This window comes from Cervus elaphus, chromosome X (assembly GCF_910594005.1).
Source record: "Cervus elaphus chromosome X, mCerEla1.1, whole genome shotgun sequence".
NCBI lineage: Eukaryota > Metazoa > Chordata > Mammalia > Artiodactyla > Cervidae > Cervus > Cervus elaphus.
Genome location: NC_057848.1, coordinates 99,443,536 through 99,464,202, shown reverse-complemented (window position 1 = coordinate 99,464,202; position 20,667 = coordinate 99,443,536). Strand labels below are relative to the sequence as shown.

The following is a 20,667-nucleotide window of genomic DNA, read 5'->3' as shown; positions in this document are numbered from 1 at the left end:
TCTCTTGAAGGGGATCACTGCTCCTTCCCCTTGGAAAGGCAAAAATGATATGACACTGAAAGATGAACTCCTAGGTTGGTAGGTGTCCAATATACTACTGGAAAAGAGCAGAGAAATAGCTCCAGAAAGAATGAAGAGGCTGAGCCAAAGTGGAAACAACGCCCACTTGTGGATATGTCTGGTGATGAAAGTAAAGTCCGATGCTATAAAGAACAATATTGCATAGGAACCTGGAATATTAGGTTGATGAATCAAGGTAAATTGGAAGTGGTCAAAGAGATGGCAAGAGTGAACCCTGACATTTTAGGAATCATTGAACTAAAATGGATGGGAGTGGGCGAATTTAATTCAGATGACCATTATATCTACTACTGTGGGCAAGGATCCCTTAGGAAAAAAATGTAGTAGCTCTCATAGTCAATAAAATAGTAAAAAATGCAGTACTTGGGTGCAGTCTCAAGAATGACAGAATGATCTCAATTCATTTCCAAGGCAAACCATTCAGTATCACAGTAATCCAAGTCTATGCCCCAGCCACTAATGCTGAAGAAACTGATGTTGAATGGTTCTATGAAGACCTACAAAACCTTCTAGAACTAACACCTTCCAAAATGTCCTTTTCATAATAGGGGGCTGGAATGCAAAAGTAGGAAATCAAAAGATACCAGAAATAACAGGCAAGTTGGCCTTGGAGTACAAAATGAAGCAGGACAAAGTCTAACAGAGTTTTGCCAAGAGAATGTACTGGTCATAACACCCTCTTCCAACAACACAAGACACTACTCTCCATATGAAGATCACTAGATGGTGAATACTGAAATAAAATTTATTTTATTCTTTGTAGCTGAAGATGGAGAAGCTCTATACAGTCAACAAAAACAAGACCAGCAGCTGACTGTGGCTCAGATCATGAAAACTGCAAGTGATCATATTAGCAATTCAGACTTAAATTAAAGAATGTAGGGAATATCACTAGAATATTCAGGTATGACCTAAATCACATCCTTTGTAAATATGCAGTGGAAGGGAAAAAAAAAAGATTTCAGAAATGAGATCTGATAGAGTGCCTGAAGAACTATGGATGGATGTTTGTAACATTGTATAGGAAGTGGTGATCAAAACCATCCTGAAGAAAAAGAAATTCAAAAAGACAAAATGGTTGTCTGAGGAGGCCTTAAAAATAGCTGAGAAAAGAAGAGAATGAAAGGCAAAGGAGAAAAGGAAAGATATACCCATCTGAATGCAGAGTTCCAGAGAAAGCAAGGAGAGATAAGAAAGCCTTTTTAAGTGAACAATGTAAAGAAGTAGAGGAAAACAATAGAATGGGAAAGACTAGAGACCTCTTCAAGAAAATTAGAACTATCAAGGGAACATCTTACACAAAGATGGACACAATAAAGGACAGAAACGATATGGACCTAACAGAAGCAGAAGATATTAAGGAGAGGTGGCAAGTATACACAGAATAGCTACACAAAAAAAAGATCTTAATGACCCAGATATTCATAATGGGGTGATCACTCATCTAGAACCAAACATCCTAGAGTGTGAGGTCAAGTGGGCTTTAGGAAGCATCACTACAAGCAAAGCTAGTGGAGGTGATGGGATTTCAGCTGAGCTATTTCAAATGCTAGAAGATGATGCTGTTAAAGTGCTGCACTCAATATATCAGCAAATTTGGAAAACTCAGGAGTGGCCCCAGGTCTGCAAACAGTCAGAGGAACCAGTGATAAAATAGCCAACATCCACTGGATCGTACATAAAACTAGATAATTCCAGAACAACATTTACTTCTGCTTCATTGACTATGCTAAAGCCTTTGACTGTGTGGATCAGAACAAACTGGAAATTCTGAAAGAGATGGGAATATTGGACCACATTACCTGCCTCCTGAGAAACTGTATGCAGGTCGAGAAACTACAGTTAGAACTGGACATGATAAAAGGGAATTGATTACAAATTGGGAAAGGTGTACATCAAGGCTGTATATTATCACCCTGCTTATTTAACTTATACACAGAGTGCATCATGCGAAATGCTGGACTGGATGAAGCACAAGCTGGAATCAAGTTTGCCAGGAGAAATATCAAAAGCCTCAAATATGCAGATGACACCACGCTTATGGCAGAAAGTGAAGAGGAACTAAAGAGCCTCTTGATGAAGGTGAAAGAGGAGAATGAAAAAGCTGGCTTAAAATTCAGCATTCAAAAAACCAATATCATGGCATATGGTCCCATCAATTCATGGCAAATAGATGAAGAAATAATCTGAACAGTAACAGACTTTATTTTCTTGGGCTCCAAAATCACTGCAGATGGTTACTGTGGCCATGAATTTAAAAGATGTTTGCTCCGTGGCAGAAAAGCTGCAACAAACCTCAACACCATATTAAGAAACAGACATTACTTTGCCGACCAAGGTGCATATAGTCAAAGCCATGGTTTTTCCTGTAGTCATGTACCGGTGTGAAAGTTGGACAATAACAAAGGCTGAGCACCAAAGAATTGATCCCTTGGAACTATGGTGCTGGAGAAGACTCTTGAGAGTCCTTGAACAGCAAGGATATCAAATCAGTCAATCCTAAAGAAAATCAGCAATGAATGTTCATTGGAAGGACAGATGCTGAAGCTCCAATACTTCAGTCACTTGATGGGAAGAACCAACTCATTGGAAAAGACCCTGATTCTGGGACGGATTGAAGGCAGGAGGAGAAGGGGATGACAGAGGATGAGATGGTTGGATGGTATCACCGATTCAATGGACATGACTTTAGGTAAACTCCGCGAGATGGTGAAGGAGAGGGAAGCCTGGCGTGCTGCAGTTCATGGGGTCACGAAGAGTCAGTCAAGACTGAGTGGCTGAACAATAACAAATTTTCTATTGTAACTTCTTGTTTTTCATTTCCAGTTTTACTGATTTTTAGTTCTCACTCTTGTTTTCCTGATGAACCTGAATAAAGGTTGATCAATCTTCTTCTCCTCAAGAACCAGCTTTTAGTTTTATTGAGGTTTGCTTTCATTTTCTTCTTCTATACTTAATTATACTTGCTCTGATCTTTATGATTTATTTCTTTCTACTCACTTTGGGCTTTTTTTTTCCCACATTGAGTTTTTATTGTTCTTTCTGTAATAGCTTTTGGTGTAAGTTTAAGTTGTTATTTCAGCTTTTTCTTTTTCTTGATTGTATCTCTGTTAACTTCCATCTTTTTCTGTTCCCCATAGGGTTTTGGATTGTTTTAGCATTGTTGTATTTTGTCTCTAGATATATATATATTTTAATTTCCTCTTTAATTTTTTCAGTGATCCATTTATTGTTTAGTAATGTATTGTTTAGCATCCATGTGCATGTGCCAGGAAAAACAGTCCATTTTTTTCTTCCAGAAAGTACTACCGTTGAAAGAAAACCATTCTGACAGAGTTATAACAATGATTGTACTAAGCAGAACAGCTTTTTACATTCTCCCTCTCTGATGTATCTTTAGAGGTCATCATGACATTCTTCAGCCTTAACTATTATCTATGGGAATGTTAAAGGATCATGCAACTTATCACTTCAATTCATTACTGTGTTACTTTTTATTACCCTTTATAGTAAGCCATTAATTTTCAATATTAGGTTTTTTTTCTTTATTTACAAAGAATAAAATAGGGCTCTGGAGAGAAAAGACATTCATTAAAATTCTTGCATTGTAAATTTGAAACCAGCCTTAATCCTTTTTTATGCAAGACAAGAAACATATTAAGTAGCTGTTTATGTTAGGGTTTCTATTTGCAGTTAACCAAATTGGGGCTTCCCTGGTGGCTTAGAGGGTAAAGCATCTTCCTGCAATGTGGGAGACCCGGGTTCAATTCCTGATTCGGGAATATCCCCTGGAGAAGGAAATGACAACCCACTCCAGTACTCTTGCCTGGAAAATCCTATGGACTGAGGAGCCTGGGAGGCTGCAGTCCATGGGGTTGCAAAGAGTCAGACATGACTGAGCAACTTCACTTCACTTCAGTGTTCATAATTCTGTCTTGCATTGTCATAGTAAACTACAAATGGAAGCCAGAGTTTTCAGTAAAATGGAAAGAGTGATGGAGATAGTTCATGCCTTGATTATTTTTACTTATCTCTAGGCCACTGTTCTCTATGTAGCAAGTTGCAAAATGTATTGTAACCCATATGTTGGCAAAAAGAGTGTTGTTCTGGGGCAAGAAGAATGATGAGAGTGAGATAAAAGTACATCATTTCAAAATTCACCAAAAGGAAGTCAAAACATAAAAGATGTGCCATAAAATCCTGCAGTCATTCCAGGATGTGTGTGTGTGCATGTGTGTCTGTGTATATAAGTCAATGATTTTTACCAAACCTTCCTTCACTTTTCTAGACAACACTCACTGTCTTTATATTTCATTATCTTTGCATTATACTAAATATTCTTCTGAGCAATAAATAAAATTTCTGAATAGTATTTAAACAATAGCAAAAACAAAATTCACCAGAAGGTAGGTAAGTAACTATGTTCAAACAATTATCCTGACAATAATAGCAGCACCCATGCCATATTTTCTCAGGATGAATTTATCCCATTCCCCAAGTCCAGCAACCATATAGTCATTTATATTATGAAACAGGCAAATAAATATAGTACTACAGTAATCTTAGGTATAATCACTAGTTGTAATTAGGATGCTGTACAAGGACAATTGGTGGAATATCACTAAAGCATATTTATTTTTTATTTCTAGTGTGGCTAAGTGGTAAAGAATCCGCCTGCCAACGAAGGAGATGCAAGTTCAATCCTTGGGTTGGGAAGATCCCCTGGAGAAGGAAATGGCATGCCACTCCAGTATTCTTGCCTGGGAAATGCCATGGGCAGGGGAGCCTGGTGGGCTACAGTTCATGCAGTCACAAAAGAGTTGAACATGACTTAGTGACTAAAGAACAACAGCAATAACAACAAATTTCTTATAATTTCAATAATATAAAAATCAGGCAGTTCCAAGACTTTGCTGCTCTATTTTATTCAATATAAATACCTGAAGTATTTAGAGGTCAGAATTTCAACTTCGCACGAAGTTGTACTTAATGTCCTCTAATAGCTATGGCTTCCTGGAACGAACAACTTGCAGTTTTGTAAGGGAGATTTGTTTCTTCTTGCTTTCCCCACTCCTTACTGCTCAGTTTGTTCACTGGTTTCTGATCTCTCCAGAATCAAAGTAGAGGTAAGAGAGTGAAAGGCTAAAGCTGGGAAGGGAAAGAGGCCAGGAAAGCTCTTACTTAATTAGTACTGTCACTTGCTTTTATGCTTTCCAGCCTGCCTGATGTTTATTGAAGTTATTCTGTATACACTGTTAAAGGGATTTTCAAATTGAGAAAAATGTTCCCATACTCTTAAAGAATTGATAATTAAATTTAGAAAAGGTCTGATAGCCTAATTAGGAAAATAAGATATCCAAAGAAATGAAAGGATCAGATGAAGCTCTGTTTTATCTACCAACACTGCCCAACTATAGGTTTAGCAAATGAAGAAACAACTTAATACTATCTCACTACTGTTCCTTGTCCCATTCCTAATACAGTCATGAAAGTTTAGCTTCCATTCTTTCCTTCCAGCCTACCCCCATTTTTTTTTCCTCATCCATGTGGTCAAATATAAGGATTAAGATGTGCAGTGCTCTGCAAAAGAATTTGTGTGGGAAGATAGTCATACACTTGTGTAAAGAAGGCTAAAATTATACATAAGATTTCATGGATAAAATTTGAATGCAATAGGATTCTGAATATTGGGAAAAAAATTAGTTAGAAGCGAAAGTAGGGGTACTGTTGGGGTCCTTTAATGGACCGGAACCTGGTGGTATGGAGTCGATGATAAGAAAGTAAGAGAGAGAGAGAGAGAGAGAGACAAAAAAAGACCCAGGGACCTAAGCTCTGATGGAGCAAAGGTGCTTTAATGATTTTTCTATGAGTATATGTAGGCTGTGGTACAAGAAACTTCTTTCGGGAATGATAGAGATCAGAAAACCAAATGTACAGCAACCGTTACCAAGGGAACAAGGGGTATTGTTAGTCACAAGGTCAGGAGACAATCCATATCTCAAGAAAGGGGAACGAGACTAAGCAGTTTTGTCCTAAAGAGAATGTTTACTACAGGAGACCCAAGCCTGCCTCACACAATGAACTCAGTCCCTGGGAGCAGCGTGCTGTTCCGCTTGAAGAGGGACAAAGGACTCATGAGAGACAGCACGTAGGAATCCTCCCGTCAAACATTCCCTGACAGGGGTACTACAATCAAAGGAATCAATATGAAGATAAGAATGAACTTTTATTTTCTCCCATTCTGAGGGTTGTCTTTTCACCTTGCTTATAGTTTCCTTTGCTATGCAAAAACTTTTAAGTTTAATTAGGTCCCACTTGTTTACTTTTGGTTTTATTTCCGTTATTCTAGGCATTGGGTCATAGAGGATCTTGCTTTGATTTATGTCATTGAGTGTTCTCCCTATGTTTTCCTCTAAGAGTTTTATAGTTTCTGGTCTTACATTTAGGTCTTTAATCCATTCTGAGTTTATCTTTGTGTGTGGTGTTAGGAAGTGTTTTAATTTCATTCTTTTACATGTAGCTATCCATTTTCCCAGCACCATTTATTGAAGAGGCTGTCTTTGCCCCATTGTATATTCTTGCCTCCTTTGTCAAAAATAAGGTACACATATGTGCATGGGTTTACTTCTGGGCTTTCCCTCTTGTTCCATTGGTCTATATTTCTGGATTTTTGCCAGTACCATACTATCTTGATCACTGTAGCTTTGTAGTATAATCTGAAGTCAGGAAAGTAATAGAAAATGAAGCTACTGACAAATGATTAATTTCCAAAATATACAAGCAGCACATACAACCTCATACCAGAAAAACAAACAACCCAATTAAAAAGGGGGAAAAAGCCATAAACAGACATTTCTCCAAAGAAGACATACAGATGTCTAACAAAGACATGAAAATATGCTCAACATCACTCATTATTATGCAAATCAAAACTACAATGAGATAACACCTCACACCAGTCAGAAGGGCCATTATCAAAAAAATCTACAAACAATAAATGCTGGAAAGGGTGCGGAGAAAAGGGAACACCCTTGCACTGTTGGTGGGGATGAAAATTGATACAGCCACTATAGAAGATGCTATGGAGATTCCTTAGAAAACTAGGAATAAAAGTAGCATATGACCCAGCAATCCCACATGTAGGCATATACCCTGAGGAAACCAAAATAGAAAAAGACACATGTATCCCATTTTTCATTACAGCACTATTTACATGGCTAGGACAGGGAAGCAACCTAGATGTCCATCAACAGATGAATAGGTAAAGAAGTTGTGGTACATATATACAATGGAACACTCAGTTCAGTTCAGTTCAGTTCAGTCGCTCAGTCATGTCCGACTCTTTGCGACCCCAAGAATCACAGCATGCCAGGCCTCCCTGTCCATCACAAACTCCCGGAGTTTATTCAAACGCATGCCCATCGAGTCAGTGATGCTATCCAGCCATCTCACCCTCTGTCTTCCCCTTCTCCTCCTGCCCCCAATCCCTCCCAGCATCACGGCCTTTTCCAGTGAGTCAACTCTTCGCAGGAGGTGGCCAAAGTATTGGAGTTTCAGCTTCAGCATCATCAGTCCTTCCAATAAACACCCAGGACTTATCGCCTTCAGGATGGACTGGTTGGATCTCCTTGCAGTCCAAGGGACTCTCAAGAGTCTTCTCCAACACCACAGTTAAAAAAACATCAATTTTTTGGCGCTCAGCTTTCTTCACAGTCCAATTATCACATCCATACATGACCACTGGAAAAACCATAGCCTTGACCAGGTGGACCTTTGTTGGCAAAGTAATGTCTCTGCTTTTTAATATCCTATCTAGGTTGGTCATAACTTTCCTTCCAAGAAGTAAGTGTCCTTTAATTTCATGTCTGCAGTCACAATCTGCAGTGATTTTGGAGCCCAGAAAAATAAAGTCTGACACTGTTTCCACTGTTTCCCCATCTATTTCCCATGAACTGATGGGACCCGATGCCATGATCTTAGTTTTCTGAATGTTGAGCTTTAAGCCAACTTTTTCACTCTCCTCTTTCACTTTCATCAAGAGGCTTTTTAGTTCCTCTTCTTTTTCTGCCATAAGGGTGATGTCATCTGCATATATGAGGTGATTGATGTTTCTCCCAGCAATCTTGATTCCAGCTTGTGCTTCTTCCAGCCCAGCGTTTCACATGATATACTCTGCATATAAGTTGAATAAGCATGGTGACAATATACAGCCTTTACGTAATCCTTTTCCTATTTGGAACCACTGTATTTTTCCATGTCCAGCTCTAACTGTTGCTTCCTGACCTGCATGCAGGGTTCTCAAGAGGCAGGTCAGGTGGTCTGGTATTCCCATCTCTTTCAGAACTTTTCACAGTTTATTGTGATCCAAGCAGTCGAAGGCTTTGGTGTAGTCAATAAAGCAGAAATAAATGTTTTTCTGGAACTCTCTTGCTTTTTCAATGATCCAGCAGATATTGGGAATTTGATCTCTGGTTCCTCTATCTTTTCTAAAGCCAGCTTGAACATCTGGAAGTTCTTGGTTCACATATTGCTGAAGCCTGGCTTGGAGAATTTTGAGCATTACTTTACTAGCGTGTGATATGAGTGCAATTGTGAGGTAGTTTGAGCATTCTTTGGGATTGCCTTTCTTTGGGATTGGAATGAAAACGGACCTTTTCCAGTCCTGTGGCCACTGCCGAGTTTTCCAAATTTGCTGGCATATTGAGTGAAGCACTTTCACAGCATCATCTTTCAGGATTTGAAATAGCTCAACTGGAATTCCATCACATCCACTAGCTTTGTTCATTGTGATGCTTTCTAAGGCCCACCTGACTTCACATTTCAGGATGTCTGGCTCTAGGTGAGTGATCACACCACTGTGATTATCTGGGTCATGAAGATCTTTTTTGTACAGTTCTTCTGTGTATTCTTGCCACCTCTTCTTAATATCTTCTGCTTCTCTTATGTCCATACCATTTCTGTCCTTTATTGAACCCATCTTTGCCTCAAATGTTCCCTTGATATCTCTAATTTACTTGAAGAGATCTCTAGTCTTTCCCATTCTGTTGTTTTCCTCTATTTTTTTGCATTGATTGCTGAGGAAGGCTTTCTTACCTCTCCTGGCTATTCTTTGGATCTCTGCATTCAAATGGGAATGTCTTTCCTTTTCTCCTTTGCTTCTCACTTCTCTTCATTTCACAGCTATTTGTAAGGCCTCCTCAGACAACCATTTTACCTTTTTGCATTTCTTTTCCATGAGAATGGTCTTGATCACTGTCTCCTGTGCAATGTCACGAACCTCTTTCCATAGTTCATCCGGCACTCTGTCTATCAGATCTGGTCCCTTAAATCTATTTCTCGCCTCCACTGTATAGTCATAAGGGATTTGATTTAGAGCATACCTGAATGGTCTAGTGGTTATCCCTACTTTCTTCAGTTTAAATCTGAGTTTGGCAATAAGGTGTTCATGATCTGAGCCACAGTCAGCTCCCGGTCTTGTTTTTGCTGACCTATAGAGCTTCTCCATCTTTGGCTGCAAAGAGTATAATCAGTCTGATTTCGGTGTTGACCTTCTGGTGATGTCCATGTGTAGAGTCTTCTCTTGTGTTGTTGGAAGAGGGTGTTTACTATGACCAGTGCGTTCTCTTGGCAAAACTCTATTAGCCTTTGCCCTGCTTCATTCTGTACTCCAAGGCCAAATTTGCCTGTTACTCCAGGTGTTTCTTGACTTCCTACTTTTGCATTCCAGTCCCCTACAATGAAAAGGACATCTTTTTTGGGTGTTAGTTCTAAAAGGTCTTGTAGGTCTTCATAGAACCATTCAACTTCAGCTTCTTCAGCATTACTGGTTGGTGCATAGGCTTGGATTACTGTGATACTGTATGGTTTGCCTTGGAAATGAACAGAGATCATTCTGTCGTTTTTGAGATTGTATCCAAGTACTGCATTTCGGACTCTTGTTGATTATGATGGCTACTCCATTTCTTCTAAGGGATTCCTGCCCACAGTAGTAGATATAATGGTCATCTGAGTTAAATTCATGCATTCCAGTCCATTTTAGTTAGCTGATTCCTAGAATGTCGACATTCACTCTTGCCATCTCCTGTTTGACCACTTCCAATTTGCCTTGATTCATGGACTTAACGTTCCAGGTTCCTATGCAATATTGCTCTTTATAGCATTGGACCTTGCTTCTATCACCAGTCCCATCCACAACTGGGTATTGTTTTTGCTTTGGCTCCATCCCTTCATTCTTTCTGGAGTTATTTCTCCACTGATCTCCAGTAGCATATTGGGCACCTACCGACCTGGGGAGTTCCTCTTTCAGTATCCTATCATTTTGCCTTCTCATACTGTTCATGGGGTTCTCAAGGCAAGAATACTGAAGTGGTTTGCCATTCCCTTCTCCAGTGGACCACATTCTGTCAGACCTCTCCACCATGACCTGTCTTGGGTGGCTCCACACGGCATGGCTTAGTTTCATTGAGTTAGACAAGACTGTGGTCCTGTGATCAGATTGGCTAGTTTTCTATGATTATGGCTTTAGTGTGTCTGCCCTCTGATGCCCTCTCACAACACCTACCGTGTTACTTGGGTTTATCTTACCTTGGACGTGGCGTATCTCTTCATGGCTGCTCCAGCAAAGTGCAGCCGCTGCTCCTTACCTTGGATGAGGGGTATCGTCTCACGGCTTCCCCTCTTGACCTTGAATGTGGAGTAGCTCCTCTCGGCCCTCCTGCCCCTGCACAGCAGCCGCTCCTTGGAGGTGGGGCCATAAAAGGGAACATATTTGAGTTCGTTCTAAGGAAGTGGATGAACCTAGAACCTATTATACCCAGTGAAGTAAGTCAGAAAGAGAAAGAGAAATATCATATCCTAATGCATATATACAGAATCTAGAAAAATGATGTTGAAGAATTTATTTACAGGGCAGCAGTGGAGAAACAGACATAGAGAATATACTTGTCAACATGGGGAGAGGGGAGGAGAGGGTGAGATATATGGAAAGAGTAACATGGAAACTTACATTACCATGTGTAAAATAGATAGCTGATGGGGATTTTTCTGGATGGCTCAGGAAACTCAAACAGGGGCTCTGTGTCTACCTCGAGGGGTGGAATGGGGGGGGGATGGGAGGGAGGTTCAGAAGGGAGGGGATATATGTATACCTATGGCTGATTCATGTTGATGTTTGACAGAAAACAACAAAATTCTGTAAACCAATTATCCTTCAATTTAAAAATAAATAAATAATAAGAATGAGCTTGGTCCATTGGTGTAACAATTAAGACACTGACTGGCTGAAAGATGAAGTTGTGGTTTAGAGTGGATTTAATTCATGTAGTGAACATTTAACGAACATCTACTATATACCAGTCATAAGATTTAGGTATAAGAAATACAAAGAGCATAAAGACATGGTCCTTGCCCCTTTGGACCTCAACTCTTATATGTTGTAACAGCCTCAGTTTCCCAATCTCAAAATGAAGGGATTGGAGTAGATGTTGTTTAAGATAATATCCAACTTATATATTATCTGATTCTGCTTTTAAAAAATCAACCTAAGCAAGTATGTATGACTTATAACATATTTATAGATTTACATTTGAAATGTGCATATCAAATTGAAATATGTACTGGGTTAAAATACACATTTGGTACCAGCATGAGTGTGGATTGTTATCTATAAGTCTTTTCAAGTCATTACGATTGTAAAAGATTTTGCTCTTTAACCATTTAAATAGCTGTGTTTTTCCATGACTCTTTAACCTAAAACTGATGTTATACTTAATTATTTTAAATATTCTTTGGAAAAGTTTGAAAAGTGCTTTTATGCCTACATACTCATCAGTGATATATGTTTATGTAGCTCTACTATATATACTTATAATTGTGCTAATTGATGGAGATTCATGTGTGTATGTGTGTATACAGTATACACACATACACACATGAATTGAAGAAGTTTTTTTAAGAATTGAAGAATAAATTGAAGAATAAATAAATAAATAAATAAATATATATATAACACACATATATATGGTGGTTTAGTCACTAAATCGTGTCTGACACTTGTGACTCCGTGGACTGCAGCCTGCTGGGCTCTTCAGTCCATGGACTTCTCCAGGCAAGAATACTGGATTGGGTTTGCTATTTCCTTCTCTAGGGGATCTTCCTGACCCAGGAATCAAACCTGGGTCTCCTGCATTGCAGGCAGATTCTTTGCCAACTGCGCTACGAGGGAAGCCCATATGTACTCATGGATGGGAACGTATGCTCTTGTAACCAACCATGAGTTTTATTAATAGGTAAAAAGGTGGTTTATCAGCTCTTATTTATAATTTTTTTTTTTTACTTAAGGTTTTCATTTCCCTTCTTAACTATTACTAACATTTTAGAATCAAATTCCATATATTATATCTGTTAAGATAAAATTCTGAATTTTAAAGATCTTATTGGCTTTATTCTTTCTAAGACATTAGACAAAGTCATCATAAGATTTTTTTATTCACTAACATTTCATAACAGTAGATAACATGAACTTATTTGACTAATAAACCTCAGAAGAATAAAAGTCATATGTACAAATTATTTTTCATGTTGACAACTGCAAAGACATATCTATTTTAATTAATAAACCTGGGCTTCCCAGGTGATGCTAGGAGTAAAAAACCCGCCTTCCAATGCAACGGACATAAGAGATACAGGTTCATTCCCTGGGTGGGGAAGATCCTGTGGAAAAGGGCATGGCCACCCTCACCAGTATTCTTACCTGTAGAGTTCCATGGAGAGAGGAGACTTGTGGACTACACAGTCCAGTGTCACATAGAGTCAGACACGACTGAAGCCACTTTGCATACACACACAAGCTAGTTTTAATACTGAGTATTTTCCCAGGCCAGATGAACTTGAAGCATTTGGGTTTCTTTCTAATATTTTCCTGAGAATTTTATGACTGCTTGATTTGTATAAGCTCTTACTTTTATTTGAATTAATTGAACATAGCTCTTTTATAAGTTAATTTGGCAATACCATTAAGAGTCGGAAGACTATTTCACATTACAGCATACATATACAGACACACTTGGCCTTCCCCAGTGGCTCAGTGGTAAATAATCTGAATGCAATGCAGGAGACATGGATTCAATACCTGATTCAAGAAGAGCCCCTGAAGGAGGGCATAGCAACTCACTCCAGTATTCTTGCCTAGAGAATCCCATGGACAGAGGAACCTGGAGGGCTATAGTCCATAGGGTCACAAAGAGTCAGACACGACTGAAGTGACTTGAGCATCCATGCATACAGACACACATAAATAAGCAAGCACAAGCTGAGATCTTATAGCTTTCATTTTAATGTTTTCCGCCATTATGTCGGTACCTGCTCAAATGGCTAAAGCTTTTTAAAAGCTTTTATTTTAGAGACACACTTAAGATTTGTATGTATCTTGTAAAGTAATCTTATGGAAGCTGTGTACTAGATTTGGGGCAAGGGAACCTCTGTAGCAGTTTATATATATATAACACACACACACACATATATATCAGTTCAGTCAGTCATGTCTCTTTGTGACCCCATGGACTGCACCACACCAAGCTTCCCTGTCAATCACCAACTCCTGGAGCTTGCTCAAACTCATGTGCATTGAGTTGGTGATGCGATCCAACCATCTCATCCTCTCTAGTTCCCTTCTCCTCCTGCCTTCAATCTCTCCCAGCATCAGGGTCTTTTCCAGGGAGTTAGTTCTTCAGATCAGGTGGACAAAATATTGGAGTTTCAGCTTCAGCATCAGTCCTTCCAATGAATATTCAGTACTGATTTCCTTTAGGATGGATTGGTTTGATATCCTTGCAGTCCAAGGGACTCAAGAGTCACCTCCAACACCACAGTTCAAAGGCATCAATTCTGTAGCACTCAGCTTTCTTTATGGTCCAAATCTCACATCCATACATGACTACTGGAAAAACCATAGCTTTGACTACACAGAACTTTGTTGGCAAAATAATGTCTCTGTTTTTCAGTATGCTATCTAGGTTGATCATAACTTTTCTTCTAAGAAGCAAACGTCTTTTAAGTTCATGGCTGTAGGCAGGCACCATCTGTAGAGATTTTGGAGCCCAAGAAAATTATCTGTCACTGTTTCCATTGTTACCCCATCTATTTGCCATGAAGTCATGGGACCAGATGCCATGATCTTAGTTTTCTGATGTTAAGTTTTAAGCCAGCTTTTTCACTCTCCTCTTTCACTTTCATCAAGAGGCTCTTTCATTCCTCTTCACTTTCTGTGGTAAGGGTGGTGTCATCTGGTTATCTGAGGTTATTGTTGTTTCTCCTGGCAATTTTGATGCCACCTTGTGCTTCATCCAGCCCAGCGTTTTGCATGATGTATTCTGCATATAAGTTAAATAAACGGGATGACAGTATACAGCCTTGACCTACTCCTTTCCCAATTTGGATCTAGTCCTTTGTTCCATGTCCAGTTCTGTTGCTTCTTGACCTACATACCGGTTTCTCAGGAAGCAGGTTAGGTGGTCTGATATTCCCATCTCTTTCAGAATTTTCCACAGTTTGTTCTGATCCACACAGTCAAAGGCTTTAGTGTAGTCAGTGCAGCAGAAGTAGATGTTCTAGAATTCTCTAGCTTTTTGTATGATCCAACGGATATTGGCAATTTGATCTCTGGTTCCTCTGCCTTTTCTAAATCCAGCTTGAATGTCTGGAAATTATCAGTTCATGTACTGTTGAAGCTTAGCTTGGAGAATTTTGAGCACTGAAATGAAAAAAAAAAAATGAAATGAAGTTGCTCAGTGGTGTCCGACTCTTTGCGATCCCATGGACTGTAGCGTACCAGGCTCCTCCGTCCATGGGATTTTCCAGGCAAGAGTACTGAAGTGAAGTGGGTTGGCATTTCCTTCTCCAGGAGATCTTTCTGACCCAGGGATTGAACCCAGTTCTCCCACATTGTAGGCAAATGTTTTACCGTCTGAGCCACCAGAGAAGTCTTTGCTGATATGTGAGATGAGTGCAATTGTGCAGTAGTTTGAACATTCTTTGGCCTTGCCTTTCTCTGGGATTGGAATGAAAACTGACCTTTTCCAGCCCTGTGGCCAATGATGAGTTTTCAAAATTTGCTGGCATATTGAGTGTACCACTTTAACAGCATCATCTTTTAAGGATTTGCAACAGCTCATCTGGAATTCTATCACATCAACTAGCTTTATTCGTAGCGATGCCTCCTAAGGCCCACTTGACTTCACACTTCCACGTGTTTGACGCTATTTGAGTGATCACACCATTGTGGTTATCTGGGTCATTAAAATATTTTTTGTATAGTTCTTTGTATTCTTGCCACCTCTTCTGAATATCTTCTGTTTCTTTAGGTTCATACCATTTCTGTCCTTTGTCATGCCCATCTTTGCATGAAATATTCCCTTGGTATCTCTAGTTTTTTTGAAAAGATCTCTAGTTTTTCCCATTCTGTTTTTTTCCTCTATTTCTTTGCACTGATCACTTAGGGAGGCTTTTTTGTCTCTTCTTGCTGTTCTTTGGCACTCTGCATTCAAATGGGTATATTTTTCCTTTTCTCCTTTGTCTTTCACTTTTCTTAGCTATCTGTAAGACTTCCTCAGACAATCATTTTGCCTTTTTCCATTTCTTTTTCTTCAGGATGATTTTGATCACCACCTCCTGTACAGTGTTATGAACATCCGTCCATAGTTCTTCAGTCATTCTGCCTACGAGATCTAATCCCTTGAATCTATTTGTCACTTCCACTATATAATTTTAAGGGATTTGATTCAGGTCATACCTGAATGGCCTATAGGTTTTCCCTATGTTCTTAAATTTAAGTATGAATTTTTGCAATAAGGAGTTCATGATCTGAGCCACAGTCAGCTCCTGGTCTTTTTTGTGTGTGTGCTGACTGTATAGAGCTTCCCCATCTTTGGCTGCAAAGAATATAATAAGTCTGACTTTGGTATTGAACATCTGGTGATGTCCATGTATAGAGTTGTCTCTTGCATTGTTGAAAGAGGGGGTTTGCTATTCTGGGTGATAGTTAATTTTTTCTTAGCTTTACTGCCTTTTCCAAAATTTCCATGAATATGTGTACTTTTTCAGGAATAAATTGACCTTTTTAATCTCCTTTTACTTCTCACTCATCTGCACTTTGCCCATACCATAATTGAGAGGACCTAAACAATTATGTCCAGTTTTTTTTTTTTTTTTTTTTTTAATTATGTCCAGTTTTATGCCTTGATAATACACAGCTGACTCAATAAACATATAAATATATTTTTCATCTTTTGGTAAGTCATGTTGTATCTCTCTCTGAATACAAATAGGAATATATATGTACATATATATATATATATATGTACATATATATATATATATATTCATTTTTAAACCTGAAAAATCTGGCAATTACACATTAGAGCTGAAATAGTGATGCTGATATGATTTTCATACTTTTTTTTCTTTTTTTTCTTCTTTTCTAGTGCAAGGGTGTGGCTAAAATCTATCATTACATAATTGCTCTGCCACCTGATCTTACAGAACTGGAAACACAAATTTCAGAAGTTATTACCCCTGAAGAGAAGCCACGTGATGTGAAAGTGGTAAGCGATTAAAAAAAAAAAAAGATTTATCATTAATAGAAAGTATTTAGTAAAGATTTGTAAATATCAATCAAATTCTCTCTAATTTAACACAGAAGCGGGTGTTAAGGGGTTTTTTTTTGTTTTTTTGTTTGTTTCCTTTTAATGTCTCTAAATGTATAGTTGATACTTGAACAACTCTGGAATTAGGGGTACCAACCCATCATGCAGTCAAAAACCAATACATAATTTTACAGTCTGTTCTCTATATCTGCAGTTTCACATTCATAGATTCAAACAACTGTGGATAGTGTGGTACTGTAGTACTTATATACTGAAAAATACAATTGCATGTAGGTGAACCTGTGCACTTCAAACCCATGTTCAAGGGTCAACTGTATACAGTATATAAGATGATGTGATCAAATCTAGCTTTTCAGTATAGTCATATTAATTTTAGGTGACTTCATTATATACCATTGAGTTTATACATCATGATTTATTTAAGCATTCAATTGTCATTGGATTATTTAGAATGCTGACAGTTTCACGTGTTAAAAGTAAAACTGATATAATGGTCTTTTAAAGTGTCATGTATTTTAAACACTCAAATAATATATTTGAATATATTTATATTATTCTGATAATAATAGCAGAACATACTGTGTCTTCCCTGGTAGCTCAGCTGGTAGAGAATCTGCCTACAATGCAGGAGAACCTGCTTTGATTCTTGGATCAGGAAGATCCACTGGAGAAGGGATAGACTACCCACTCTAGTATTCTTGGGTTTCCCTAGTGGCTCAGACAATAAAGAATCCGCCTGTAATGAGGGAGACCTGGGTTGGGAAAATCACCTGGAGAAGGGAATGGCTACACACTCCAGTATTCTTGCCTGGAGAGTCCCTATGGACAGAGGAGCCTGGCAGGCTACAGTTCATGGGAATGCAAAGAGTCAGACACAGCTGAGTGACTTTCAGTTTCACTTTGACAATTGTTTTAGGATTAATTGTATTTTTTTTCTTTCATTTGTTTATATTAGTTGGAGGCTAATTACTTTACAATATTGTAGTGTTTTTTGACATACATTGATATGAATCAGCCATGGATTTACATGTGTTCCGCATCCTGAACCCCCTTCCTTCCTCCCTCCCAATCCCATCCCTCTGGGTCATCCTAGTGCACCAGCCCTGAGCACTTGTCTCATGCATGAAATCTGGACTGGCAATCTGTTTCACAATTGATAATATACGTTTCAATGCTATTCTCTCAGATCATCCCACCCTCTCCTTCTCCCACAGAGTCCAAAAGTCTGTTCTATACATCTGTGTCTCTTTTTCTGTTTTGCATATAGGGTTATCATTACCATCTTTCTAAATTCCATATATATGTGTTAGTATGCTGTAATGTTCTTTATCTTTCTGGCTTACTTCACTCTGTATAATGGGCTCCAGTTTCATCCACCTCATTAGAACTGATTCAAATGGATTCTTTTTAATGGCTGAGTAATATTCCATGGTGTATATGTACCACAGCTTCCTTATCCATTCGTCTGCTGATGGGCATCTAGGTTTCTTCCATGTCCTGGAAATTATAAACAGTGCTGCGAGGAACACTGGGGTGCACGTGTCTCTTTCAGATCTAGTTTCCTCGGTGTGTATGCCCAGAAGTGGGATTGCTGGGTCATATGGCAGTTCTAGTTCCAGTGTTTTAAGGAATCTCCACACTGTTCTCCATAGCGGCTGTACTAGTTTGCATTCCCACCAGCAGTGTAAGAGGGTTCCCTTTGCTCCACACCCTCTCCAGCATTTATTGCTTGTAGACTTTTGGATAGCAGCCATCCTAACTGGCGTGTAATGGTACCTCGTTGTGGTTTTGCTTTGTATTTCTCTGATAATGAGTGATATTGAGCATCTTTTCATGTGTTTGTTAGCCATCTGTATGCCTTCTTTGGAGAAATGTCTCTTTAGTTCTTTGGCCCATTTTTTGATTGGGTCATTTATTTTTCTGGAGTTGAGCTGCAGGAGTTGCTTGTATACTTTTGAGATTAATCCTTTGTCTGTTGCTTCGTTTGCTATTATTTTCTCCCAATCTGAGGGCTGTCTTTTCACCTTGCTTATAGTTTCCTTTGTTGTGCAAAAGCTTTTAAGTTTCATTAGGTCCCATTTGTTTATTTTTGCTTTTATTTCCAATATTCTGGGAGGTGGATCATAGAGGATCCTGCTGTGATTTATGTCAGAGAGTGTTTTGCCTAAGTTCTCCTCTAGGGGTTTTATAGTTTCTGGTTTTACATTTAGATCTTTAATCCATTTTGAGTTTATTTTTGTGGATGGTGTTAGAAGGTGTTCTGGTTTCATTCTTTTACAAGTGGTTGACCAGCTTTCCCATCACCACTTGTTAAAGAGGATGTCTTTTTTTCCATTGTATACCCTTGCCTCTTTTTCGAAGATACAGTGTCCGTAGGTATGTGGATTTATCTCTGGGCTCTCTGTTTTCTTCCACTGATCAATATTTCTGTCTTTGTGCCAGGACCATACTGTCTTGATGACTGTGGCTTTGCAGTAGAGCCTAAAGTCAGGCAGGTTGATTCCTCCAGTTCCATTCTTCTTTCTCAAAATTGCTTTGGCTATTAGAGGTTTTTTGTATTTCCATACAAATTGTGAAATTATTTGTTCTAGTTCTGTGAAAAATACCATTGGTAACTTGATAGGGATTGCATTGAATCTATAGATTGCTTTGGGTAGTATAGTCATTTTCACAATATTGATTCTTCCAATCCATGAACACAGTATATTTCTCCATCTGTTTGTGTCCTCTTTGATTTCTTTCATCAGTGTTTTATAGTTTTCTATGTATAGGTCTTTTGTTTCTTTAGGTAGATATACTCCTAAGTATTTTATTCTTTTTGTTGTAACGGTGATTGGTATTGTTTCCTTAATTGCTCTTTCTGTTTTCTCATTGTTAGTATATAGGAATGCACGGGATTTTTCTGCGTTAATTTTATGTCCTGCAACATTACTGTATTCATTGATTAGCTCTAGTAAGTTTCTGGTAGAGTCTTTAGGGTTTTCTATGTAAAGGATCATGTCGTCTGCAAACAGTGAGAGTTTCACTTCTTTTCTTATCTGGATTCCTTTTATTTCTTTTTCTTCTTTGATTGCTGTGGCCAACACTTCCAAAACTATGTTGAAGAGTAGTGGTGAGAGTGGGCACCCTTGTCTTGTTCCTGACTTTAAGGGAAATGCTTTCAATTTTTCACCATTGAGGATAATGTTTGCTGTGAGTTTGTCATATATAGCTTTTATTATGTTGATTTATGTTCCTTCTATGCCTGCTTTCTGGAGAGTTTTTGTCATAAATGGATGTTGAATTTTGTCAAAGGCTTTTTCTGCATCTATTGAGATATATCATATGGTTTTTATCTTTCAGTTTGTTCATGTGGTGTATTAATTGATTGATTTGCGCATATTAAATAATCCTTGCATTCCTGGGATAAAGCCCACTTGGTCATGATGTATGATCTTTTTAATATGTTGTTGGATTCTGTTTGCTAGAATTCTGTTAAGGATTTTTGCATCTACATTCATCAGTGATATTGGCCTGTAGTTTTCTTTTTTTGTGGCATCTTCGTCCGGTTTTGGTATTAGGGTGATGGTGGCCTCATAGAATGAGTTAGGAAGTTTGCCTTCTTCTGCAATTTTCTGGAAGACTTTGAGTAAGATAGGTGTTAGCTCTTCTCTAAATTTTGGTAGAATTCAGCTGTGAAGCCATCTGGTCCTGGGCTATTGTTTGCTGGAAGATTTCTAATTACAGTTCAATTTCTCTGCTTGTGATGGGTCTGTTAAGATCATCTATTTCTTCCTGGTTCAGTTTTGAAAAGTTATACTTTTCTAAGAATTCATCCATTTCTTCCACATTGTCCATTTTATTGCCCTATAGTTTCTGATAGTAGTCTCTTATGATCCTTTGTATTTCAGTGCTGTCTGTTGTGATCTCTCCATTTTCATTTCTA

At 38.5% G+C, this 20,667-nt stretch overlaps 1 protein-coding gene across 4 annotated transcripts in view; it reads left to right on the top strand.

Annotated features, from left to right (window-relative positions):
- LOC122690232 overlaps positions 1–20,667 on the top strand; it is a 414,205-nt gene that overhangs the window by 253,363 nt on the left and 140,175 nt on the right. For all 4 annotated transcript variants that reach the window (XM_043897283.1, XM_043897284.1, XM_043897285.1 and 1 more), the window contains one exon: positions 16,560–16,679. In XM_043897283.1, coding sequence (XP_043753218.1) covers positions 16,560–16,679 — 120 coding nt within the window. The remainder of the gene's footprint in view (positions 1–16,559; positions 16,680–20,667) is intronic.